The following is a 27,927-nucleotide window of genomic DNA, read 5'->3' as shown; positions in this document are numbered from 1 at the left end:
ACTCACATCAATTGTCACTTTAAATTCTTTGGCATAATTTAGAGTCATCAACACTGATACCGTGGGTTATCAGATTATTGAAGCCTCCTAGCATTCTGACATCCAGTGTGATGTTCTGTGTTTTTTTCAGAAGTTCAGTCAGTGGACCAACCACACTGCTAGAATATGGCCTGAATTTCTGGTAGAAACCACTCATGCCTAGAAATCTCAGAACCTCTCTCCTCATTGATGGTATTGGAAACTTCCCAATAGCTTCCGTTGTCACATTCCTTGGGGCCATCTGACCATGTCCAATTGTATGGCCTAAGAATGTGACTTGGAACTCGCAAGTTCACTTTCAGGAAATTTACCACCAATGCAGCCTCCTGTAGTTGATCGAATAACTCTTTGAAATGCTCCAAATGCTTCTTCCACATTTTACTGAACACCACCAAATCGTCGATTTTTAGTCTAGAATTGATCTTAATGGTTAATCTTTGGAATGTTGCTGGCATATTCTTCATTCCAAATGGCATGGTAACCATTCAAACTGATATAGGCCATTTGGCGTCACAAAAGCTGAAACTTCCTTCATCCTGTCTGATAGTTATTTGCCAATATTCTTCAAGTCAGTCAGGTTTGATAATAAAACTTGCTTGTCCCACCTTTTCAACACAATCTTCTAAACAAGGAATTGGATATGAATCAGACTTCATAACTGCATTGACTTTTCTATAGTCCACATCCACTACATTCGGTTTTGATACCATCGCAATAGGTAAGCTCCAATCAGTGCAACGTTGATGATATCATTCTTAAGCAAGCAGTCAATCTTATTTTGTGTCTGTGCTAACTTTAGTGGATTGAGCCTCTATGGATGTTGTTTAATTGGGATAGCATTTCCTACATCTATATCATGGAAAATTACTTTTGTACTTCCCAATTTGTTCCCACATATAGCTCTATGTGACTGTAATAACACATGTCATTTTGATTTTCCTCTGGAAGGTAACTCAGTAATTTATCCCAATTTCTTATTACGTCCTTATTGTCCAATCTAATTTAAGGACTGTCAAATTCAGAATCATCTGGATTTATCTCTTATCCCGGAGTTACAATGGCTTACACATCCGCCTTCTTTTCTATTCTTTCAAAATATCTGTTGAGCAAAGTAGTATGACACACATGGAGCTTTCCTTCTATCTGGCATTCTTATCAAATAATTCACTCACTCAATTTCCTTTCAAATTGATAATGCCCACTAAATCTTGCTTTTAATGGTTCACCTACCATTGGCAACAATATTAACACTTTCTCCCCACCAACAAAACACTTTTTTTCATCGCATGTTGTGACAATTTTAAATATTTCTTGGCCAACTCACCAACCCTAGCTAATCTCTCTCTAAAGTTTGACACATAGTCCAGCAACATAATCTCCAAACGCTGACTCACCAATTTCTCTTTGATCAATTTAACTGGTCCTCTCACCTCATGACGAAAAATCAATTTGAATGGACTGAATTTAGTTGATTCATTAGGTGCATCCCTAATTGCAAATAGTACAACTGGAATTCATTTATCCCAACCCTCTGGATAATCCTAATAATAGGCCCTCAACATGGTCTTTAAAGTTTGATGCCATCTTTCTAATGCTCCTCCGATTCTGGATAATACGCAGTTGAGTTAAATTGATGAATGCCTAAATTATCCATAACTCCCTCAAATAACTTAAAAGTAAAATTGGATCCCTTCTCTGACTGAATTTCTTCTGGTAGTCTATGTCGAGTAAAAAAAAATTGGTTAACTCCTCTACAGCCCTGTAATGTAAGCTGTAACAGCCCTGTAATGTAAGCTGTAACAGCCCTGTAATGTAAGCTGTAACAGCCCTGTAATGTAAGCTGTAACAGCCCTGCAATGTAAGGTGTAACAGCCCTGTAATGTAAGGTGTAACAGCCCTGTAATGTAAGCTGTAACAGCCCTGTAATGTAAGGTGTAACAGCCCTGTAATGTAAGCTGTAACAGCCCTAAGGTAAGCTGCAACAGCCCTGTAATGTAAGCTGTAACATCCCTGTAAGGTAAGCTGTAACAGCCCAGTAATGTAAGGTGTAACAGCCCTGTAATGTAAGGTGTAACAGCCCTGTAATGTAAGCTGTAACATCCCTGTAATGTAAGCTGTAATTTTCCTTAATGGAATGGCCTACAGAAATCTGGTAGACACATCCATTATGGTCAACAAATACTGATTCCCACTTTTCATTTGTGGCAGTGTGTCCTGAAAAATTAATTAGGACCTGGATAAAAGGTTCCTCAAATGCTGGAATGGGTATTAAAGGTGCTGATTTGATTAGCACTTGAGGTTTCCCTATTACCTGACATATATGGCAAAATGAAATGAAATGAAAATCGCTTATTGTCACGAGTAGGCTTCAATGAAGTTACTGTGAAAAGCCCCTAGTCGCCACATTCCGGCGCCTGTCCGGGGAGGCTGGTACGGGAATCGAACCGTGCTGCTGGCCTGCTTGGTCTGCTTTAAAAGTCAGTGATTTAGCCGAGTGAGCTAAACCAGCCCCTACATCCCCTACATTCAACTACATCCTCATGTAGTCCAGGCCGTTAATGTATTTTTTCTTCAGATATTGTCACTCCTAAATGACCCCCTACTGGCACCTCATGTGCGATCCGTAAACATTCCTTTCTATAACCCACTGGTAATATCACAAGATGATCGTCTGCCCACTTCTCATCTGCTTGTTTAGTGGTACAAACTGGGCGGCATGGACAAATTGGGTCGAAGGGCCTGTTTCCATACTGTAAACCTCTATGACTCATCATAATCCCTGGATACTCCTGTGATAGTGATGCAAACATTTCACATGCTCTATCTACCAATCTGTTTGAACCAACGCCATCCACATGGTCTTTGGCCAATTCAATTGTTTAGCCATTTTCTCAAATGCGATTTTAAAAAAAGCTTCCACGTCTTTCTCATCAAACCTCAGCTGTGCTTACATATATCGAAACATATTCTCAATAAGATTTTGACTAAGAAGTGTTTCTCCTTCCTCTAGACTTTCTTCAACTGCTGTCTTTAACTCCAACAGATTAAGCTAATGTCCTCTTGTCCTTTCCACCTCCCTCTCATTCATTTCCATTTTGTGAAGTTCAAATTCTCTCTTTTTCCTTTGCTTCCAATTTCTTCAGTTCTATTTATTTCTGTTTATTTACCTGCATTTCCAACGGCTTCATTCCTGCTAATTCTAATGATTCAGGCAATGTCTCTGGCAAGTTTAAATGTTGAGCTATTGCTTATATTATCTTTACCTTCCTCACCCCTTTTGATAAGATTAACTGCAGCTTTTCCTCTAAACCCAAAAGTTTTGTTTTAGTCACCCTTTGTAAACCAGCCCAAGTAACCTCTTCCACACCCAGGAAAACCTTTGGACCTGAAAGAGCCATCTCCAGTCACACTATATTTAAACTTTAAAACTTGAAGGGGAACAATCATTCCACACACACGTGCTCACAAATTCAATAATCCCAAGACAAACAAGGAATTATACTTTAAAATACTGGCAAAGAGTCCCCAGTTTAATTACAATCTCAGACCAGATCCCAATAATGGCTAGGATACTGGACAGAAATCCCAATATTATATTTTAATTTTGTAAGACTGTGAGGAAAGAATACCTCACTCCAGGAGTGATCTCATGAAAAAAATAGGAATATTGTACATTGAATCAAACTTTATTACTAACACAGTATTAAAAATATATTTAACATCACATATGAAAATAGCTTGCATTTATCTCTTTGAACAATTATACTCAATATAGTGAATACATTACCCTTAACTGCTATCTTTATTACTACTCAAACAACAAGAAATACCAGCTCAGCTCTCAATCCACTTCAACTACAATTAGCACATTGGAATACTTGCTGTACAGAGAGGTTCTTGAGAAAGATCTTGTGCCACTGCTTTAGAGAAAAGCTCTGAATCCTGTCAGAACCATGCAGAAATTCTGTCTGTAAGTCTTCAGGAACTGCTTCAGTACACCTTTTAATCAGACAAGTCTGATCTGCTTTGATCTGCCAATATGTCTGCAGACATATATTTAACTGAACTGCAGTGAGAACAAACTGCTTGACGTCTGCTCAAAGCTTCATTTGAACTCCAATGACCTGTGCTTCACTCAAAATGTCAGATACCTTAGCTCCACCCAGTAACATAATTTTACCATGCTGAAATCTAATTAACTGCAAAGGGTCTCTCCTTTATCCAAACAAAACTGCATTAGCCCAAGCTTTTTAATGATGGCTCAATTGCACCCCTGGCTTCCAAAACCTTTGTTGTCTTTCCAACTAGGAGTTATTTTAAAACATGACTGCAGCAGTCAAGCGCAATCGAACTCAAGTTGTTAACCCTTACTGCACCAAATACCTGCAACACAATAGATCTGAAATTCCTACATGCATCACAACTGGGAATTTAGGTTCAGAGATATTTCAGTATTCAGGAGATATTTTAATATACTCAGAAAAGCCTATTTGGAATGTTGTGGGATGGATAAACCACCTGTAGAAAACTAAAGAAATTAGAGAGTATCACATTGAAAGAAAAATATATAATTCTGAAAAAATGAGTGTACGGTCAGAAGATTGTTCAGAATATAAAGAACAGTAAAGAATATTAACAAGGAGAAATCAGAGTACAGGAGAACGCTAGCTAGAATTTAAAAATAGATAGTAAGAGTTTCCACAGATGTTTTAAAAAGAAAAGGTGAAGTGACCGTTGGTCCTCCAGAGAGTGAGAATGGTGAATAATGGAAAACCAAGAAATGGTGGATAAATTGAATAGATTATTTTGTATCTGTCTTCATTGTGGAGGACACAATTATCATCCCAGAAATAACTGAGCATCAGGGGATGAGAGGTAGGAAGGAATTTAAACAATTGCAAGCACCAAGGGATCGTAGTGAAAATCATTGGAACTAAAAGTCCTCAGGTCCTGGGACTTCATCCTAGGATCTTGAAAAGAAGTGATTGCTGAGATAGTGGATGCATTGGTTTTAATTTTCCAAAATTCCCCAGATTCCATTAAGATCCCAGTGGCTCTTCTATTCAAGAAAGGAGACAGACAGAAAGCAGGAAACAGCAAGCTGGTTAGCTTAACATGTGTGCTAGGGAAATTGCGGGAGTCTATTATTTATGAGGTTAGAACGGGGCACTTAGAAAATTTCAGTGCAATCAGGCAGCTTCAACATGGTTTTATGAAAGAGAAATCTGTTCGTGTTCTTTGAGGAAATGACTAGCAACATGGATAAAGGGGAACCGGTGGATGTGCTGAAATTTCATTTCCAGAAGGCATTTGACAAGTTACCACATCAAAGGCTAATACACACAATAAGGGCTTATATTGTAGGGGGTAACACATTAGAATGGATAGAGGATTGATTACCTAACAGGAAACCGGGAGTAGACATAAATGGGTCATGTTCAGGTTGGCAAGTTGGGTGAATGGAGTGCCACAGGGATCAGTGGTGAGGCCTTAATTCTTTACAATTCATATCAATTACTTGGGCAATGAGAGTGAATATATGGTTGCTAAATTTTCTGATGACACAAATGAAGTAGGAAAGCAAGTTAAGAGGGTATAAGGAACAGGATTTTCCCCAATTTCGGTAAAGACCAATATTTGGTGGGGAAAGCTGCATTGAGTCCACAGTCAACAATGGTGGCTTTTCTGCCATATACTCAAGGACTTATTTCAAAAATTGCAGTCACGGGTTCCATGATCTATCACCTCTGATTTGCCACCCTGCCATCAATTCAGTGAATCAATGATCCAGGCGCCATTTTTAAAGGCCGCCACAGTCCACAGCTAGCAAACCAGGAAACAATCTTCAGCCTGGGGCACCCCCTAGCAAACTGGCACTACACTGGCATCAAGCTGGTATCCCCAGACATCCAGGCATGACTCTCCTCTCCCCCACCACCCCCAACCAAACACTGAGCAAACCTCCGAGCTACCCTGAGAGTGCTGCTCGCCAGGCGTCCAACTTCTAAGACCAGTCGCGTTTCATGCCGTTCTGACATCCCGCCGTCATTATCAGCAGGTGGTGGGGAAATAATTCTGGCGGATGAGCCTGCTAATTACATGGTAATTTATTACAATAAGGTTCCTGCTGTTGAACGTTGGAAAACGCAACCCATCACTGACTGGATGGGGGGAGACAATTGTTTCCTGCTTTGATATCGTCATGCAATATGTCTTCGGCCTTAGTGATATTTTCAGCTCCAGCTGCCAAATCCGCCCAATGCGAACGGAAGCAGAAAATCCCAACTGAGGAGTCTCCAAATGGTCATAGGTTAAGTGAGTGGGCAAATATTTGGCAGATGGAACAGAATGTGGGAAAATGTGAACTTTTCCACATTGGCAGCAAGAATAGAAAAGTCGAATATTATTAAAATGGAGAGATTGCAGAACTGTAGCATAGTGGTTAGCACAATTGCTTCACAGCTCCAGGGTCCCAGGTTCGATTCCCGGTTGGGTCACTGTCTGTCCGGAGTCTGCATGTTCTCCCCGTGTCTGCGTGGGTTTACTCCGGGTGCTCCGGTTTCCTCCCAGAGTCCAAAGATGTGCGGGTTACATAGATTGGCCATGATAAATTGCCCTTAGTGTCCAAAAAGGTTAATTGGGGTTACTAGGTTAAGGGGAGGGTATGGAGAAGGTGTGTGCTTGAGTGGGGTGCTCTTTCCAAGGGCAGGTGCAGACTCGATGGGCCGAATGGCCTCCTTCTGCACTGTAAAATCTATGATTCTAACTCTTGAGCTACAGGTGGGGATCTGGGTGTCCAGGAGCATGGATCAGAAAAAGTTAGCATGTAGGTCCAGCAAATGGGAATGTTGTTGTTTATTGAAAGTAGATTGGAATATAAAAGTAGAGATATTTTGCTAATGTGCAACTGGAGATACTACATCTAGGGTACTGCGTACAGTTTTAGTGTCCTTATTTAAGAAATAATATAGAAGGGCAACACGGTGACGCAGTGGGTAGCACTGCAGCCTCACGGCGCCGAGGTCCCAGGTCCGATCCCGGCTCTGGCTCACTGTCCGTGTGGAGTTTTCACATTCTCCCCGTGCTTGCGTGGGTTTCACCCCCACAACCCAAAGATGTGCAGGATAGATGGAATGGCCACGCTAAATTGCCTCTGAATTGGAAAAATGAATTGGGTACTCTAAATTCATAGAAAAAAAAGAAAGAATATAAACGCGTTCCGTGAAGGTTCATTCGACTCAAAACTGGGATTAGCGATGGCCGGGGTGAGGAGTCTCACATTAAACACAGAGATTACAATCATTTTTTTCTCTCAAAAGGGTCGTGAATCTTTGGATCGCTCTTCCGCAGGGTGGAGGCAAGGTCAATTAATATTTTTAAGGCAGAGGTGGACAGACTCTTGACTAACAAGGGAGTCAAATGTCATCAGGGTATGTGGAATGCACAGTCGAGGCCACAATCAGATGTGCCATGATCTTATTGAATGGCGCTGCAGGCTCGAGGGGTTGAATAGCCTACTCTTGCTCCTATTTCATATGTAAACAAAATCTGCGAGTGGCGCCAAAAGACGCTGGTCTTCACAAAATGATTGCTTACGAAAATTAATGATTGAAAATCTCAGTTATGTCACAGAAAGACGCGGCCCAGTTTTAAGACCTACATGAAACAATTATCTGCTGGGACTTCATCGTTGTGTGGCTATACAAGTCCATATTACAATGAAACAGAATGAATGCTAAACAGCTATCTCGTCAGCAATGTATTGTGATGACTAATTTGTTTGGACCAACAGCAGAGTTGTGCATGAGAACTTAATCAACCAACGTCAGGCTTTAATGATTACGTGTGGATTGCAATGGAATTAAACATCCGTTAGGAAACAATTGGCATGATGTTGGACTGGTTCTAAGCATCCATTTGCAATCCCTTTTTCAAAAGAAAGTTACAGTTTATGATATACTGTTGCGGCTTCTTTGCTGGTATAATAGGCAGTCATTGAATGACTGGTCTGACTGTGCCCATATTATACCCAGTGTTAATGCATTAAGATCATTCTGATATATAATGTGAAATGTACAATATGTGAATTATTATATCTCTCTATACCAGTTATATCTGCAAAAAAGTAACAAGCTTCAAAACAAAAGCTGTGCTGTGTGATAAAATATAAAATAAGTGTCTGATACGCTATTTTAAATATATTTAGTAGCCATGGATCAAATTGAAAGCATTATAGGTATAACACTCCACATTAATTTTAATTTATAAATTCGGAAGTTCCAATTATTCGCTAAAGGTATCCACTGGCTGGAAGAATTTGATAATCTGAGCGATGCAAGAGTGGAAGGCAGTTTTAGCTCCTAAAGCTTGGACATTCACTGAGCTAACAAACAGACCTACCATTATTCACTGGGATAGAGGTCACTGTAGCATATGCACTTCTACTTAAATGACACAGCCATTTCACAAGAAGTTTATTCAGCGTGTACCTTGAGCTTATCAGAGCTGTTGATTACATCATCGAAAGATGAGTCACTCCCAGTTAAAAACCCAACACAATGTACAGACTCCCTGCGGGACAGGAACGCCAAACAACGTGAAATGTGGTTACCGAATGGGATTGCTTTTGCACAAAACAGTGTGCTAATTCCCTCGTATTCAGCTCTTCCACTTGAATGGATGAAAACCCTTTCAAAACGACAATCGCAATTCCTTCCCCCCACTGCCCCCCCCCCCCCCCCCCCCCCCACACTTGTATTTTTCTCAGGCACACCATGGGACTTCTCAGAGCCTGCACAATGCAAATAAGGCCAGCTTTCTTTCATTAAGTGATTAATATGCAGAGACAGGCTGCAGGTTTACTAGGAAGCAACCACCAATATACCTCCTCATGCATGCTGACGCTTGCCAGCATTAAGGGGAAGAGATCACCCAAGGATTGGCGAGCATTGTCCGAGGTTATTTTACCGAGGTTCCCCCTTCAATACATTTTCAGCTGTGACATAAACAATTTGCTGTTTTTTTTTGCTGGAAAAAGTTAGTGTTAGAAATATGCCCTTGAAACAGATGTATAAACGTTTACATGTAATCTGTTGTATTGATCATTCCACATTCCCTGAATAATGCTATAAAGCAGGGTAAGGCTGGGTGGCTCATCTTTTGGCTGGCATAGACGCGATGGACCAAATGGCCTGCTTCTGTTTGAAAACATTCTATGATTCCATGACCAATTGTCCAAACCATGGAAATTTAACAAAGTATGGCATTAGGTTATCTTCAATTTCAATAACAGGGCGGCACGGTAGCATAGTGGTTAGCACTGCCACTTCACAGCTCCAGGGTCCCAGGTTTGATTCCCGGCTTGGGTCACTGTCTGTGTGAAGTCTGCACGTTCTTCCAGTGTCTGCATGGGTTTCCTCTGGGTTACTCCGGTTTCTTCCCACAGTCCAAAGATATGCAGGTTAGGTGGATTGGCTATGCTAAATTGACTTTAGTGACCAAAAGGGTTGGGTGGAGTTGCTGGATTGTGGGGATGGGGTGCACGCATGGGCTTAAGTTGGATGCTCTTTCCAAGGGCCGGTGCAGACTTGATGGGCCAAATGGCCTCCTTTGGCACTGTAAATTCTATGCTTCTATGAACTGCAGTAATCAGAATTGAATCTGTTAATCGCAACTGTTTCGCAAACTTGTGTGCAAAGCTGCCAATTCTGGAGTATTTGCAACCACCGCCCCTTGACAATTAAATGCCATTTTTACACATCTTCAAAGATGTAACTGGAATCATTTCATAGCTATGCTTCCCCCGCGCCCCAAGAAAAATGTCAAACAATCTCCACACAAATCACACCCACCACCCCACCCAATGACAATATTTTCTGTACCCATGATCAAAATGGTTGGGTTTGCTTTAATCTGGGTTTCAAGAACATTCCACTGGGATGTGTGTGTCTGCTGCTTAGCTGTGTTTTCCCAACAGAAATCACAATTCCACTACAGATGATTTAATTTGAACAATTATCTTCAGATATTTTCCTGGTAGCACCTTAATCTTTTTGAAATCTCTGGAAAGGAAATATTCAGTCCTGTATCTCCTGTGATGACAATGCATTTTCATTTTAGTATGTCTGCTGCCATACTTGTTTCACCGCATTAAATTTCATTAAAATACAATCATGGTTTCAACTTTTTCCACAAGGGACTTGAAGCATAGAAATAAGTGACAAACTCAAACTCTCAACATGAAAACATATCCAGATCAATGTTTCATTATCTCCAGAGGAACATTTCTTTGAAATTGCCTTCAAAATCATTTTGTCTAGATCAGAAGAGTTCAATAATATACCATGTGAGCCAACAGTGATACATGACTGCAATCCCTGCCGAGAATGCCATCTGTAATATTTTTATTTGGACAAACCCCTTTCTGGCACTCTTCTTGGGGCACTACTGAATATATCAATGGGTGATTTCCAAGGGCACCATCCTTTAAGTTAGAAATTGCCATGCACATTAAAATATGGAATCCAGCATTGATTACTCCATCGACATGCATGTCATGAAATGGTCAATCTGACTGACTTCCAGTTAAGACCATGTACTTAAGTCAGTGTACTGTTTGCACTTGGGCATTTACAAGAACTTACAAACCAAAGTCTTGATTACACCAGAGAACAATTAACATCACACATTTGCAGTTCCAAAATGTACACAGATGAAACTGATGTTATCTAATTTTGGCACTTTTAAAGCATGTATTTTATAGTATGAAGCAAGTGCTTTCATGTTTATTGCCTCCTTTGTTATACAATAATTACTGTAGCTGTTCAAGTAGCATTTTTCCGATCAGTTGTCTCTCCTGCAACCATGGTCTTGAACTGATGTGGTTACAACATGAAGTGGTTCAATACATATCTGAATTGCTCGATACCACTTGTTGCAAATTTCCAATATTAAGTAGGTCATTGTGTAATTATCGGTGTTGGGGGGGGGGGGGGGGGGGGGGGGGGGGTTGTAGAAGGGGAAAATTGAACCATGCTGATAGTTTACATGTGTGTTCCAGCAAAATGCCACACTGGAAAATTGTAAGTTGCAATAGGCAACTGTGACACCAATGTTCAAACACAAAAAAGTTCAATATGGAATCAAGTAATTGCAAAGATGGCTGTAAAATTGCAAACGGTGCAAACTATACAGGGAACTCATGTTGACTCGTAGTTTAGGATGTAATCCAAATCCCTCACATATTACAGTCTTGTAATACATTCATGGCCATCTGTAACTATTTGTTCAATATTGTAACTAAAATGCATAAATCTGAACTTAAATACCGATGATTTTCTCACCATTCATAAGCAAAAAGGAAAATTGTGTAACCAAATGTTAAACGACTACTGACCTCAAACCCCGATTAGTGTGACTACAATTAGATACTTTCCTCAATATGGTTTTCATTCATTCTGATGCAAAATGTATAGTTAAAATGTGAAGGGCTGACAGCTCGTAAGCATGTCTGTTGATCCTGCTTCATTGTTACACACCAAATCTCAGTACTTGACCCATCAACCACCTTCCATCATCGTCCAGCCTATTCCCATTGTGTTCTCCACTGCGTGCTTTTATCCACATTGTGTTTCTGCTCCAATGCAAACCACCCAGTCATCCGTCCTGTGTTTATCTAATGTCATCGCAGTTTTATTTTCACACGAACGGCTCTCATGTTCCCATGGAACCCCCTCCATGAACTACAGTACCTCCTTTCTACATGTTGCCTCACCGCCTCTTGTTACTGTCACTTCAGCTATACGCAGCAGACAGAGGTCTGTCTCCCTATGCCATGAACTTTCCACCTCAAAAGACTATTAAAATAATTTCTTCCCTACAGTGACTTTAGACAGAAGCCTGTATATAGTTTGTCTAAACAGTTTCACTGCAGCATGCCCTCTGCACTTAGTTTAGTCTTGATGGGTAACAAAATTTCTCTCGCCTATCTCCACACAAAATACGGCATTCCAAAAATGTGCCTCACACCACATGCACATGTGACAGGCAATAAAATCCACAACATGATTATTTTACTTTCTAACATTTTTCTCCACACAGTTGTTTTATGCCTTCAGTCTCCCGCATGGTAGCCCTCCATGCACACACTCATTCGGGGACCCTTATATGAATCAAATTTCAGCTTCAGGAATTTTTGCAGCTGTCTTGTATTTTCAGTTAGAAAACGGCTGTAACAACATTTTCAGTTACTACACCAGGTGCTGCACCATCACTTCAGCTCACTGAAGCTGAAAATCTCTATACGTTCGGCGGGCAACATTAGGTCTACTGTCTTTAATTTAGTTTTTTGTGGAAAAGATGGGCACATGAAAACAAAGTTTAATCTCTTTAGGTAAAATTGTGAAAGAAAACTCTGCTGCTACAAAGATATGCAAGCAAACTCTATAAATCGATAAGGACGGATGGCTATGTCTCATAAATAAACTATACTAAATGTAAACATGCGCCTGCTTTAGTAAGGATGTTCAAGAAAACATAGTCATATCCCAGGATGCACTGGTGCCTTTCAGACAACAGGCAATAAAATGAAAGAATCCCATTATTCCCCTTGACCATTCGATGTGGATAGTCAATCAATTTACATTTATTAGTTACAGCAGACTAAGCATACACAGTGAAACAAATAGCTGACACACAATGGGGGAAAAAAGTAAGTTTATTGTAACAATGCTGCGTATAAAACCACAGTTTACTTACACAGTGGCCAAATGACTACAAGTAGTGAGCCTGATAATCTGTACAATACATCCCAGAGAAGCTTTTCACTCAGACCATCTAAATTATTTCTACCAATGCTGACTTTTCATCATGTTTTACCTGAATGGTATTTAAGCAGAACATTGCAAAATAAATACTATTATTTCTATTAATATTGTTGATACCCTTAAGTATGGAGTGCTAACACAATTGAGGAGCCAAGCTCTAATTAATGACAGCATTGAGCACAGAGGAGCCACGGTGTCATCTGGTCTATTTAGACAATGATAAACCTCCATTAAAAACATTTAACAGAACAGGAGGCATTTCTTGGTACGAGACATTTTTGTTAATGTCCTACGAATTAATTTTTCTTCTTCGTAAGTGAAGCACAGGTGGCCAATTGGACAAATTCAGGACAGTTCGGAGAAGCTAATATTAAAATATAAACTTCTTTGATTTAAGATTCAAGGGAGTTTCAACAATGTACCAGTACATTTCCCATGGCATTGCTCGGGCATTGTGTGGGAGCTGCAGCAGGTGATTTTCACATCTGTCAGAGTCCCATTCAGTCTGACTTCAACAGTGGTAAAATCTGTGATACAATTCCACTGGAGCAATATCTCACTTGGCTGGCACAGAGTGAAAAATGTTACACTCATTGATGCCAAATCAGTTAGGCCTCAAATATGCCTATAATATTTGCCTAACATTCTAATAAATTTGTAGAAGTTTCAAGTAACCGGCTTCTTTCCCCCTCATGCTGCTCCTTCTGGTTTTTCTTTTGCTGCCCACCACAGTAGATTTATAGGTTTTTATCCTTTGTCTCATTTTGCGAGCTCCTGTCCCAAAAGTTCCCTTCTTTCTTTCTTTTTCCTCCTTCTTGCTTCCAGTAGTGGTTTTGCAGCTCTCACTGAAGCCATCAGTGGAGAAGTGGGACAAAAGGGAGATTTTTCCAACAAGGAGGCTTTTCCCGTTGTCAAATCTTGAATGAGGAGGATCTTGAATAGATGGTGATTCGCCATTCCTGACCAGTCTCTGGCTCGAAAACCTGAACTCAGTCAGAAAGTGCCTCAAACAGCACTGCCAACCCTCACATTAAATACCAGTTACCCTCAATTACCCTTCAAAACTTTCAGCCGAAGAATTATTTTTTTCTACTGAATGACTTAAAATGAAAAGTGATTTTTTTTTCTTTTTCTCTCCAATTATAGTTGACATATTTATCATATCATAGTTGACATTTGGAAATTTACTACCTGGTTGATGTATGTCGCAGTGCACACTGGATGTTCTGGATATTATAGCTGCAAAAAGCCTCAATAAAATGACACCAATTTTTGTTGCACGTCTGAAATATTCAACTCCGGGAGTCAAAGGTCCTGGGGCTGGATTCTCCGTCCCGCAGCGCCAGATTTCTGGTTCAGCACGCCGGTGGGATTCTCCATTTCGCCGGCTGGTCAATGGGGTTCCCCATTGTGGGACAGCCCCACGCCGTCGGGAAACCCACAGGCTGCCGGCAAAACGGAGCATCCCGCCAACGGAGAATCCAGCCCCAGGTCTCAGAAGGATAGGTTGCCCTTTGAATAGGAACATGATAGACTCATCCAATCCCAGAAGGCTCGACAGTGCAGAAGGAGGCCATTCGGCCCATCGAGTCTGCGCAGATCCTCTGATAGAGTGCCCTACTTTGGCCCACTCCTCAGCTCTATTACCATCTCACCTACGCATCTTTGGAAACTAAGGGGCAATTTTAGCATGGCCAATCCACCTAACCTGCACATCTTTGGACTGTGGGAGGAAACTGGAGCACCCCAGGGGAAACCCACACAGACACAGAGAGAATGTAAAAACTCAATACAGACAGTCACCCAAGGCCGGAATTGAACCTGGGTCCTTGACGCTGTGAGGTAGCAGTGCTAACCACTGTGCTGCCCTGCTGTCTCAGGGCATTTCTAAAACTACTTGATTCCTCTTGGAGTAAACTAAGTAACCTTCTTGTGAATTAACCATGTGATAAGTAAAAGGATGAGCATATAAGGGGTAGAAATTTGTGTTGGGTGGTAGTTTAAAAACTAGAGGTATTGCTTTTGCCAGTCATTAGATGTCCCATAGATAGAATTTACAGTGCAGAAGGAGGCCATTTGGCCCATCGAGTCTGCACCGGCTCTTGGAAAGAGCACCCTACCCAAGGTCAACCACCTCCACCCTATCCCCATAACCCAGTAACCTCACCCAACACTAAGGGCAATTTTGGACACTCAGGGCAATTTATTATGGCCAATCCACATAACCTGCACATCTTTGGACTGTGGGAGGAAACCGGAGCACCCGGAGGAAACCCACGCACACACGGGGAGGATGTGCCGACTCCGCACAGACAGTGACCCAAGCCGGAATCGAACCTGGGACCCTGGAGCTGTGAAGCAAATGCGCTATCCACAATGCTACCGTGCATCCGATAGTCAGCTCTATTGGTGCCAATGGAATGGAATATCAAGTTCAGGGAAGGGATGAGGAATGCAATCAGAATGATAGAACACATTTTGCCTTTTGTCCAACACAAATTTCTATCCTTGTGTAAACTCCATAAAGAATAAATGCATGCTTTGATTGCATATTATTTCCTCTTTAAATCTGAGGTAATGTTATCAAACAGAAAATGTCAAAAAGAATAAATGTTGTAAAATAAAGACTTAATGAGACTCTGCCACAGGAGTCACCAGCTGAGACGGTAGATCTGCAAATGAAGTGGAAATTTGCTGTTCATGTGTTGATTGGCCTGCTATTTCCAGCATTTTCCATTTCTACTTCATACAGAAATAGTAGCCCTTGCTGACACCCTGGAATGCAAGCCAAAATAGCAACATGCAAATGAACTTCACACAAATATTATGGACATTTTAAATAAAAACTCCTTAATTAAAAGTGGCTGCTCCATTCACCTCCACTCCACAGTCCATCAATGTACTGAAAATAATGGAAAATGGCATTTTGAAAGCCTCGGGAAAACGCCTGGAAGAAATCTTCAGTTGGTACCATAATAGTAACGGATTGCTGTCAATGTAATTAAACAGACAAGTCTGTGCAACGATAACAGAAAGTACTGGAAGCATTCAGCAATTCAGACGCAATCTGTAGAGAGGAGGAGTTGGTGTTTCTGGTGCGGACCTCTTGTAGCAGTTTAGGTTTAACAAACAGCTGAGGCACAAAACAATTCTTCTGCTCTCGCCACAGATGCTGCCTGACCTGCTGAGTGTTTGCAGCATGTTCTATTTTTATTTCTAGACTTCCAGCATCTGTAGTGTTTTGACTTTTATTTTAATAATAAAGCCCTGGTATGCTGTTTGTGTGTGTGTGTGTGTGTGTGTGTGTGGTCTTATTTGAACTCGTTCTCTCATTGACACAGAATCTGGGTTAGCTCTGCAATTAAATCTTATGCTTCATAAATGATGTGCAAAACGGGGGAGTGGGAGACAACAAAACTGGTCAATGTGATGCATACAACTGTTCCACTGCACTATTAACGACTGTTTGAAGGATACTATTCTGCCAGCAACTTGGGCAGAGATAGTCTTGCTATTGCTTGCCGTGATACACATTGCTGGATTCTCCGCCCCGCCGCACCACTTTTCTGCCTCGACCTGCCGGTGGGATTCTCCATCACGCCGACCGCTCAATGGGGTGGCCAATTATGGGGCAGCCCCATGCCGTCGGGAACCCCTGGGTGCTGGCAAAACGGAGAATCCTACCACTGGAGAATCCCGCCCATGTTTTTTGCAATCAACCCAAAGTGAAAAATATTTAAATATCGGGGGAGGAGACAGTTATGATGCTAAGAAATACCATGGAATGCAGCATAAGGTGGTGTCGCAAACAGGAGTGGGGGAGAGGAAGGTCTCAGAGATCTATAAGGAACTGATGGAGTGGGAGGGAACCTCAATAGAGGAGGTGAGAAGAAAGTGGGAAGAAGAGCTGGGGGGTGGGGGGGTTGAGGAGTTGGAGACCGGATTATGGATTAATGGAAGGAGGCCCTGAGGAGAGTTAAAGCATCCTCGTTGTGCGCCAGGCTCAGCCTGATACAATTCAAGGTGGTTCACATGACTGTGGCCCAGGTGAACAGATTCTTTGAGGGGGTGGAGGATAGGTGTGGGCGCTGTGCGGGTGGTTTGTGAACCATGTCCATATGTTTTGAGGATGTCCAAGGCTGAGGGGTTTGTTGACGTCATGTCAGACGTCTTAAAAGTGAGGGTGGTGCCAAGTCCAGAGGTGGTGATGTTTGATGTGTCGGAAGACCCTGGGGCCCAGGGGGTGAAAGAGGCCGACATCCTGGCCTTTGCTTCCCTGGTGACTCAGAGATGGATCTTACTGGGATGGAGGGGCTCGGAGCCCGCAAAGGTGGGGGTGTGGGTTCGTGACATGGCAGGGTTTCCCAGACTCAAGAAAATTAAATTTGCCTTGAGGGGTTCATTGCAGTTGGTTGCTTGGAGGTGGCAGCCGTTCGACTACTTCGAGAAAATTTAAGCTGTCAGCAGGGGGGAAAGGCGGGCGGTGAGGAAGGGAGGCGTGGGAAAGACGAGTGAGAGCAGGAGAACCAACAGAGGGGGAGACGTGCTGGGGAAGGTGGCACTGTTTATGTAAGCCATGTTGGCTGGGGTCTGTGCTCGGTGGGTTTGTTGGTTATATTGCTGCGTTTTTGTTCTTATTGAAATTTGATGTTTAAAATTGTTAAAATTATAAATGCCTCTATAAAATATTTTCTTGAAAAAAAGAAATGCCATGGGATCGGAAACACCAGTTTTACACCCCACCCAACATTTAGCTTGATTGATTTTTTGAGTGTATAATTAGGCAGTAAAATGTGAGACTAAAAATTGTTTGCCCGATGAGTTTTCCTTCAATTTAGAGAGAACATGCTGGAAACTCTCAGCATCTGGCAGCATCTGTTGGGAGAGAAAAAAGCTAACGTTTCAAGTCCAGAAGTCAATGCTGACAAAGGGTCATCTGGACTCGAAACGTTAGCTCTTTTTTTCTCCCTACAGATGCTGCCAGACCTGCTGAGATTTTCCAGCATTTTCTCTTTGGTTTCAGATTCCAGCATCTGCAGTAATTTGTTTTTCCCTTTAATTTAGGCCTTCTGCTGCTTATTTCAATGTAGTGACCAATGTACAGTCTTCGATAACTCCAAGTAAGGCTATTTGTAAAGTAACACATTGCAATGTACTTTCATGACCCTCTTTTGTACTTCAATTTTCCTGAAAAATCAATCAAATATAATTGAATGCTATAATCCAGTACTGGAGTTCCAGCGTTGCCCTTGCAACCACAGGAAACCATCAATTTAATAATAGCCCTATTATTTGCCCTTGGATATCCACTGTTCCATATAAATTGGATAGATTTTCCCCCAAAAAAGCTAACAGCTTACATACGGCAACTGAGTGGAAAACAAGAGAAATTGGCACGGTTCAGGTTTTACCTCCTAGTCGGTTTGTCCTGCATCAACCCATCACCTTCCCAGCAGAGCTGGTTAATTTCAGGAAAATGGGATTCATTTTCCTTGAGGTTTACTGATCATATATTTCTCATCAATTAGAATCAGCTCCAAGGACCCGGGTTCCATTCCACCCTCGGGTGACTGTGAAGTTTGCACTTTCTCCCTGAACCTGTGTGGGTTGCTTTCGGGTGCTCCGGTTTCCTCCCACAGTCCAAAGATATGCAGGTTGGGTGGATTGGCCATGTTAAGTTACCCCTTAGTGTCCAAAAGGTTAGGTTGGGTTACTGGGATAGAGTAGAGGCGAGGGCTTAAGTAGAGTGCTCTTTCTAAGGGCCGGTGCAGACTTGGACTGAATGGCTTCTGTCTGCACTGTAAATTCTATGAATTAAGGTTTAGTCTCTACTTTGAACTGAAATCCATTCAGGGTTCTTGTGCGAGTACCAGATCTAATGAACATGTTAAACTCATCATGAATAAATTCATAAATAATAATAATAATCACTTATTGTGACTTCTTAAAAATAAGATTCATGCTTTAAGACTAGACTCTTCACAGAATAGTTTTATTAACAGATTTTTGATGCATATTTCCATTACCACTTGTTGTAAGTACTAAAAACAACATTTTCTTGCCACAAATCTGTTTCTCGGAAGGACACTGTACGTGCATTGTAGGCTGTTCAGAGAAGGTCCATTGGGCTGATTCCTGGAATGAAGGGAGTCATCCTCTCAGAAAACGTTGGGCCTGCACTCATTGAAGTTTAGAAGAATGCTAGGTGATGAGAGGGGCAGCACGGTGGCACAGTGGTTAACACTGCTGCCTCACAGCACCAGGGACCCGGGTTCAATTTCTGCCTTGGGTTACTGTCCATGTGGAGTTTGTACGTTATCCCAGTGTCCAAAGATTTTAGGCGGAATGGCCACGCTAAATTGCCCCTTTTGTGTCCTAAGATGTGAAGGTTAGGTGGGGTTTTGGGGATAGGGAGGGGCAGTGGGACTATGTAGGGTGGTCTTTTAAACAGTCAGTGGGCTGAATGGCCTCCTTCTGCACTGTAGGAGTTCTATGAAACATAAAATCCTAAGGTCGGACGCTGAGAGGATCTTGCTCCTCTTGAGGGGATCTGGAGCTGCTGGAGGGTCAGTTTCAGAATAGGGGCTTGTCCACTTAAGCTGGAGATGATGAGGCTTTCTTCTGTCAGAGCTTCATGAATCTTTGGAATTCTTTATCCTAGAGAGCTGTGGAGGTTGGGGTCATCAGAATATATTCCAGGCTGAAACAGGCAGATTTTTGAACTATAGGGGAGTCAATATTAATGGGGAGTTGGCAGGAAATTGAGGCTGAGATTAGATCTTATTGAATGGTGGAGCAGGCTCGAGGGAGCTATGTGGCTCTTGCTTCTTTGGTGTTTAAATATTGGCAGTAATTTCTATAATGAACAAGAATGGTCAGATTTGCCAGGAGGAATCTGCATGTTAACTACCCAACCGATGGAAACAGAGACCAGAACAACATTTCTGCTTTGTATAACGTGAAGTCAAACAGAAGCAAATAAAAATCGACGGGATGCATTCCCTTTGCTTTCAGTATTTGAGTGGCTGTCGGCGTCGGCTGAGCGGCACATACACATGCCATGTAGTAGTGCTCAGAAATCCGACATTGGGGGCCCCAAAATGCGAAACACTCTGAAGGAGCAGATATGGTGGAGATTCGCTCTCCAGACATGGAAAGGGCTCGCGTGACAGGGATGTGTGACTGAACAGCCCGCATTTCCCGCTGAGCTGTGAGAACAGGCTCCACCTCAATCATACCCCTGCATCAATTCCAATGCCGCTGCTATATTTGTCTTCACGCACGTTTAAAACATTTTCGTCCTCAACTCCCATTTCAATTCATCTGGCGTCGATCAAGTGTGTTTCTGCCCTCGAATGAACCGCACGATTTAAAAAAAACAATTCACAATTCAACCATTGGACTCTTCACATCCTCCCCTCTCCCGCCCCTTTTGACTTCGAGATTCGCATCATCGGGGACCCTTGCGTGAAAAAGTGGGTGACAGGGAGGGACAGAGAGAGTGCGAGAGGGTGGGACAGAGAGACAGAGTGCGAGAGGGTGGGACAGAGAGAAAGAGTGCGAAAGGGTGGGACAGAGAGAGAGAGAGAAACAGAGAGTGGAAGAGGGTGGGACAGAGAGAGAGACAGAGAGAGTGCGAGAGGGTGGGACAGAGAGAGAGACAGAGAGAGTGCGAGAGGGTGGGACAGAGAGAGAGTGCGAGAGGGTGGGACAGAGAGAGAGAGACAGAGTGCGAGAGGGTGGGACAGAGAGAGAGTGCGAGAGGGTGGGACAGAGAGAGTGCGAGAGGGTGGGACAGAGAGAGAGACAGAGAGAGTGCGGGAAAGAAAGAGAGAGACAGGGAGAATGTGAGAGGGTGGGACAGAGAGAGACAGGGAGAGTGGGAAAGAGAGACAGGGAGAGTGGGAAAGAGAGACAGGGAGAATGGGAGAGAGACAGGGAGAGTGGGAAAGAGAGAGTCAGGGAGAATGTGAGAGGGTGGGACAGAGAGAGTGCGAGAGGCGGGACAGAAAGAGTGCGAGAGGCGGGACAGAAAGAGTGCGAGAGGGCGGGACAGAGAGAGTCAGGGAGAGTGGGAAAGAGAGAGAGAGAGAGACAGGGAGAATGGGAGAGAGACTGGGAGAGTGGGAAAGTGAGAGAGTCAGGGAGAATGGGAGAGAGACGGAGAATGGGAAAGAGAGAGTCAGGGAGAATGTGAGAGGGTGCGACAGAGAGAGTGCAATAGGCGGGACAGAAAGAGTGCGAGAGGGCGGGACAGAGAGAGACGGGGAGAGTGGGAAAGAGAGACAGGGAGAGTGGGAAAGAGAAAGAGTCTGGAAGAGTGGGAAAGAGAGAGAGAGAGTCAGGGAGAGTTGGAAAGAGAGAGACGGAGAGTGGGAGAGAGAGAGAGAGAGACAGGGAGAGTGGGAAAGAGAGAGAGAGTCAGGGAGAGTGGGAAAGAGAGAGAGTGGGAAAGAGAGAGACAGGGAGAGTGGGAGAGAGGCAGGAAGAGTGGGAAAGAGGCAGGGAGAGTGGGAAAGAGAGAGAGAAAGGCAGGGAGAGTGGGAAAGAGAGAGGCAGGGAGAGTGGGAAAGAGAGACAGGGAGTGTGCAAGAGGGTGGGACAGAGAGAGGGACACAGAGTGACAGGGAAAGTGCAAGACAGAGGAACAGTGTCATGGAGAGTGCGAGGGGAGGGACAGAGAGAGGGGGCGAGAGAGAGGGGGACAGACAGAGGGACTGGGAGAGTGCAAGAGGGAGGGACTGAGAGAGACAGAGTGTGAGAGGGCGGGACAGAGAGGCTGTAATGATACATGGGAGTCCAGTCAGTTTTCCATGGCTGTGTGTTTGAATTATGCCCACTGGACACTAAGTATACACTGGACACTGTATACACTGGACACTAAGTGTACAATTCACCGTTCGCAAGACTGCCCCGCCCTTGGGTGGCTGACACAGAGGCGAAATCCTGCCTTCCGTCAAGGGTGCCCCCCCCCCAAAAAAAAATTGATGCCATCTGAACCACATGGTGCGACACGCCCAGGTTGGCAATTTCCCACCGGGTGGATTTCTCGACTGGAAGCTTTGGCGGCGATGTGGCTCCCATTGGACTAGCGTTACTCTCGGGACCAACACCATCCAGCTTTGGGGGATTCGGTGTTGCTTTCCCTCCTCCCCTCGTTTATCTGTCCAAAAATATTTTCCCCTCTCCCAGACGGATAAACTGGATCTGCGGAACTCCACCCTGAACTCAAACCGATGAAAAGATGTTCAGCATCAAATGAAGAAAAGGGCGCTTCGATGAACCAAAATAGCTGTTCCATCACCTGGATATTGTCTGGACTGTGCATTGTTTGCATGGGATGGGGAAATATTTAGACCTTGAAAGATGCTGATAGAGGACAAGTAAGCAAGCCGGAGGGTGGGGAAATGGGAGAAGACGTCAGATTTCACCCCGTGTAACAGATAATTCAATAAAAGGAAAAATGTGTTCATCACCAGAGGAGGGAGGAGTGTCATTGAATGCGATTCGTAAAGGGTGGGGTGGGAGGTTGCGTGTCGTCCCTTCCCCATTACTGAAGAATTAAATATTACAACAGATTGATTAAAGATTTCACGTCGTTCACCCAAGTCAGCACCCCCCCCCCCCCCCTCCAATAGCACACCCACCCACCCCCAGTACACACCCCATCGAATTGTGGAGAATGAGAGTTCAGCGCCTTTTAAAAAAAATACAAGAACACCCCTTTTCCCCAACTGTACCTGGACTCGCCTCTGCAAAACATAAGACCCCACCACCCCACCCCACAGATCTGCAAAATAACAAAGGACTCCAGCAAGCAAAGCAGAAACTGTTGGGAGCTTTTCAAACATTTGGGGTAATTGCATTATCCAAACCGGGGGGGGGGGGGGGGGGGGGGGGGAGAGAGTGGCAATAAATTGGCATCTTCTAGTCAATGGGGAAAAAAATATTTTCAACAAATGATACTTTTTACTCCTGCTTGCAACCGCCCGGCCTTTCATTTTGTATTGTATGGGGATGGGGTGGGGGATATTTGGATGTAATCCAAAAAAGGAGATTTAGAAACGAGCTTCCTTGGAATCTAATTATTTATTTTGTTTGGCTCTGGTGTTTATAAGCCTCTGGGGGGGGGGGGGGGGGGTGGTTGTTGTTGGCAGAGACTCCAATCTGAGTCTCTCTCTGAAAGCAGCAGATAGCAGCGCTCCTCCGGTCACCGGGAGACTAGACGTCTGTGTCTCGAAAAATCCTCTCTTGTCACTCTCAAGAAAACGGCGGAGAGATAGAGCAAAAAAAAGTGCTGAACGACACTCGACAGGGTTGGGGGGGAATAAAGAGGTGGTGGCCTCTTTATGGATACACTCAAACCCAGCATAAATTTGCAATCAACACCTTGCAATCGTTTCCCCAAGTCCCCCGAGGTCAAAAAAAATGATTTGTTTTACCCTATTTAATTCGCACTTACGTCACCTAGTGAGACCCACACCAGGTCCCAGTTCAAATCCAGTTACCTTTCCCAAATAAAACGCAAACACACACTGTTCCTTTTCCAAGACTAATTAAACCGGGATCCCTTTTCAAAAGATCATAATAACACAAAAGCAATGCACCAATCTGATTGTTCATACCCACCCAAAAAGATCACAAAGAACAGAAACAGCGGATAAAAGATAACGGTTTCCCGCCCAAGGGTGAAATAGGAACGGTCTCGATCAGAACGGGCAGCCAGTGAGAAGCTCACATCGACCCCCCCCCCCCCCCTGCTTATTTTCCCAAATCCAGCTTTTATTTTCTCCAAACATGTCACACTGAAGAAAGCAACGCAGCCGACCCTATTGTCCCAGACCCCACATCTAAACAGTACTTTGTATCAGCAGAAAGAAAAGAGATGGGGAGGGGGAGGAGGATGTCACATTTATTGTAAATTTTGAAAATGCAGTAGAGAAATTGTTCGAGGGGGGAGGGGGGGGGGGGGAGAAAGAGAAATCACCCATTTCTCCAAACCCCTGTTTAATTGAAGTAGCATCGAAAATGGATACACTCAAATGAAAGATACAAAAAGGTTTCCAATTAACAACACAGAAGCTTGTTCATTCAGCACCTCCTACTGGAAACAAATCCACACCAGCTCCTTATTTCTTACTGTTATTTTCGTGCTCGAAGACACAGGATCATTCTCTTCAAACCACCACCAGAAGAGATCTGTAAATTGATAATTAAAATTACAAACAAGAGGCCCCCCCCCATTAAAAAAAAGGGGAAACGACACCATTTCGTAGATTCTGCCAGGAACAGAGAGAGACCCACGGCTGCCTCGAGCAAAATGTCATTTATTTATGAGGATGTGGACAGATTTCACACCAGCAAGGAAGTCATTACGCTCAAAATATTTTACCTTCGCTGAAGACCACCAGAAGACAAAGAAATCACTGCCGCACATTAACTCGACAGAAGCACTGTCCTTGCTGCCCAGACATATTAAAACAGAATCCTAAATGTTACCTTTCTTTGCAAAAAAAAATCAAAGCACATATTCAACTGAATAGAGAGATTGCACTGCAGAAAATTAAAATGCAATATTGTCCACTGTTGGCTTTTGCAAGGAATTAGTGCCTACAGCAATACATTTAATGCTTTCCAGGGGGAGGGGGGGTGATGGTGCTGTGGATTTATAAATCATACCTGTGGTGCTAATAAAGAGTAGCCCGGTTAGGAAAATCCTGGTTTGTAACATTGTTGGTGCTTGGATTGGGTTCTTGGACGTAAATGGCTGGTGCTTTTCGCTCCGCTTTCCCCGCTGCTGCTGCCGCTGCTGCTGCTGCTGCAAAGGAGACGACAATCCCCGCGCGCGCTGCTCGCGAGCCGCTTCTGCCTCCACCTAATCACTCCGCCCTCCTTTAATCCACGCCGTATCCGCCCGCCCAGCTGGCACACTCCGCAAGTAGTCCCCCTTCCTCATCTCCCACCCCTTGTCTATCCGTCTCCCTCCGCTAGACATTCTCCAACCCCCTCCTCACCCGCGCTACCTTCACTCTCCCCCCTCTTCCCTCATCCATTGAGCTCAATGCTGGGACCCATCAACATCTACCTCTCCCTTTCCTCTATTTCATTCATTCTCTCATCCATTGAGCTCAATGCTGGGACCCATCAACATCTACCTCTCCCTTTCCTCTATTTCATTCATTCTCTCATCCATTGAGCTCAATACTGGGACCCATCAACATCTACCTCTCCCTTTCCTCTATTTCATTCATTCTCTCATCCATTGAGCTCAATGCTGGGACCCATCAATATCTACCTCTCCCTTTCCTCTATTTCATTCATTCTCTCATCCATTGAGCTCAATACTGGGGCCCATCAACATCTACCTCTCCCTTTCCTCTATTTCATTCATTCTCTCATCCATTGAGCTCAATGCTGGGACCCATCTACCTCTCCCTTTCCTCTATTTCATTCATTCTCTCATCCATTGAGCTCAATGCTGGGACCCATCAACATCTAGCTCTCCCTTTATTTCATTAATTCTCTCATCCATTGAGGTTAATGCTGGGACCCATCACAATCTCCCTCTCCTTTCCACTTTCATTCGTTCTCTCATTCGTTGAGTTTAATGCTGGGACCCATCATTGTTCCTCTTTCTTTCCCTTTTTCATTCATTCTCTGAGCTTAATGCTGGGACTCTCACCATCTACCTCTCCCTTTCCTCTTTTTCATTCATTCTCTTATCTATTGAGCTTAATGCTGGGACCTATCGCCATCACACTCTCACCCTTTTTCGTTCATTCTCTCTTCCAGTCAGCTTAGTGCTGGGACCCACCATCATCTTCCTCTCCCAATTTTTCATTTATTCTTTCATCCATTCAGCTTAATTTTGGGGCACATCACCGTTCCTCTTTCTTTCCCTTTTTTATTCATTCTCTCATCCATTGAGCTTAATGCTGAAATCATCACCATCTCCCTCTCTTTTTCTTTTTCATTCATTTTCTCATCCATTGAGATTAATGCTGGAACCATTGTTGCAATCCCAATTGATATTGTAGCTGGACGGGAAGATCCCAGAATGTAACCCTGAACTTATATTTTAAATGTGGAGGAACAGAGTTACACAACCACTAATTCGTTTTAACAAGACAAAAAGTGTTTATTTAACATGATACATGGGATTATAACACAGCTCATTTATCCCCCACTGAGTTTAACAAATACACAAAGATTTAAAGACTAACGTGGGTTACAAAGTACGTCTTAAACTACAATGGATTAATTAACTCAAAAAATCCCTTTTAAGAACACGAGATGACTGTGGTCAAATGCACATACTCCTCTGTGAACACAAGTTAGTGCCTGTGAATTTCTCCTCAGAATCCCTCCAGATGATGTTCACATGAGAGATTCCAAACTCTACTCCCAAAAACATGTTTTAAAATCTTCTATCACAATAATTATTTTACTTAATGGTTTGCATTCTGAAATCCCGTCCAGGTTTTCTAAATGACACTTTTTTAAAAAGCTTCCTCTCTGCTTTTAACAACGAATCCAACCTCTTTTATACCAACCCCTTTATGATTTATTTTGGCTGAACAGCTTCCACATAAACTCCAAGACCAGCCACTAATTTCCATAGTTACTTCAACCAATGTTTCACCGGCTGTGGTAAAATCTGACATACCTGAAAATCACTTCCGAGAGCTTTATGGCATTTCAGCCTTCTTCTCAGTTCTGCCTGTTATTTTACTGAGACGTTTTATGTTCTAGTACCTTCAACCACAGACCTCTTGGAATCTTCTCTTCAATTCTCGAGTTTTCTTAATTAGCTGCTGTTCAGAACTCTGCACTTGTTTTCTCAACCATTACTCCATGGTATGGATGTTCATCTAGCAAAGCTGGGAAAGATGTTTCCTCTCTAACCTTTTAAACCAACCGCTTCGAGAGAGCTGAGAGCTGGCTTCTCTCTCAACTACTTTCAAATTAGCTCATCTAAAACCTAAAAAGCTTCTCTACTTTACAAGGCTCCAGTTGCTGAACAGAACCCATGTGTTTATGCCTTCTATTTATTCTTCATGCCATAGTCCTCTCTAAGCACAATAGAAACACAATTGGAACTTAACTACCTCCCACCCCTGCCACACACACACACACACACACACATATATATACACATACACACACCATTGTCTAACATGAATCTAACTAGGTTTAATCCTTCCAGGAACAGAGACATTGGGCGCAATGCTCCCAAAGGGAGACAAACAGCCGATGCCGGAGTGAAACCCGGAGTGTTTCACTCCGGCGTCGGAGGCCGCTCCTTGCCCCCTATTCTCTCTCCCCCCCCCCCCCCCCCCCCCCCAGTAGGCTAGGAGCGGCGGCGTATGAATTTCATGCATCGGGCCTTGACGCGCCTAAGTGATGTCAGCCACGCATGCACGGTTGCCATCTTCCCCTCCGCTGCCCCGCAAGACATCGCAGCTTGATCTTTCAGGGCGGCAGAGGGAAAAGAGTGCGTCTTTTAGAGACGCCGGCCTGACGATCGGTGGGCACCAATCGCGGGCCAGACTCCTCCTGAGCACGCCCGTGGTGCTCGATCCTCCCTCCGCTCCCCACAGGTCCCACACACAGAGGTCGCGGGCTGTTCATGCCAGCAGTGACCAGGTGTGGTTGGCGGCGGCGTGAGCAGGTCAGGTTTGGCAGGCCGCTCGGTCCATCCGGGCCGGAGAATCGCCGGTCACCGTGAGAAACGGTGAGCAGCGATTCTCCGAGCGGCCTGTCGCAAAACGCGACACGCCATTTTGGGGGGGCTGGGAGAATCGCAGGGGGTGCCAGGGCAGCATGGCATGATTCGCCCGGCGCTCTCGCGATTCTCCCACCCGACGTGGGGGGAGGAGAATCATGCCCATTGAATTAAACCCATTTAAAACTATACATTATTTGCAATGTTTACCAATGCAAATATAAATCCCTGAAAACCACTTTTGTTTTCCTAACAGCCTTTGAAAGAAAGAAATCTTAATACTCATGAATATTTTTTGTTTACATTCACTTTATAGGATCTTAACATGAAAGGTATCTA

General features: G+C 43.6%; 1 protein-coding gene across 30 annotated transcripts in view; it reads right to left on the bottom strand.

The window, feature by feature from the left end:
- Window positions 1–24,754, bottom strand: part of LOC119954469 (neural cell adhesion molecule 1-like) — a 563,058-nt gene extending 538,304 nt beyond the window's left edge. For 19 of the 30 annotated variants that reach the window (XM_038779702.1, XM_038779694.1, XM_038779710.1 and 16 more), the window contains exon 1: window positions 24,543–24,754. In XM_038779702.1, coding sequence (XP_038635630.1) covers window positions 24,543–24,594 — 52 coding nt within the window. In that variant the 5' untranslated portion in view covers window positions 24,595–24,754. The remainder of the gene's footprint in view (window positions 1–24,542) is intronic. The other 11 variants (XM_038779711.1, XM_038779712.1, XM_038779718.1 and 8 more) reach the window with 1 other exon arrangement.
- Between the last annotated feature and the right edge of the window lie 3,173 nt (window positions 24,755–27,927).

The sequence above is a fragment of the Scyliorhinus canicula genome, chromosome 19 (genome assembly GCF_902713615.1).
Source record: "Scyliorhinus canicula chromosome 19, sScyCan1.1, whole genome shotgun sequence".
NCBI lineage: Eukaryota > Metazoa > Chordata > Chondrichthyes > Carcharhiniformes > Scyliorhinidae > Scyliorhinus > Scyliorhinus canicula.
The sequence above is the reverse complement of the archived record's forward strand: the minus strand, read 5'-3'. Positions and strand labels throughout refer to the sequence as shown.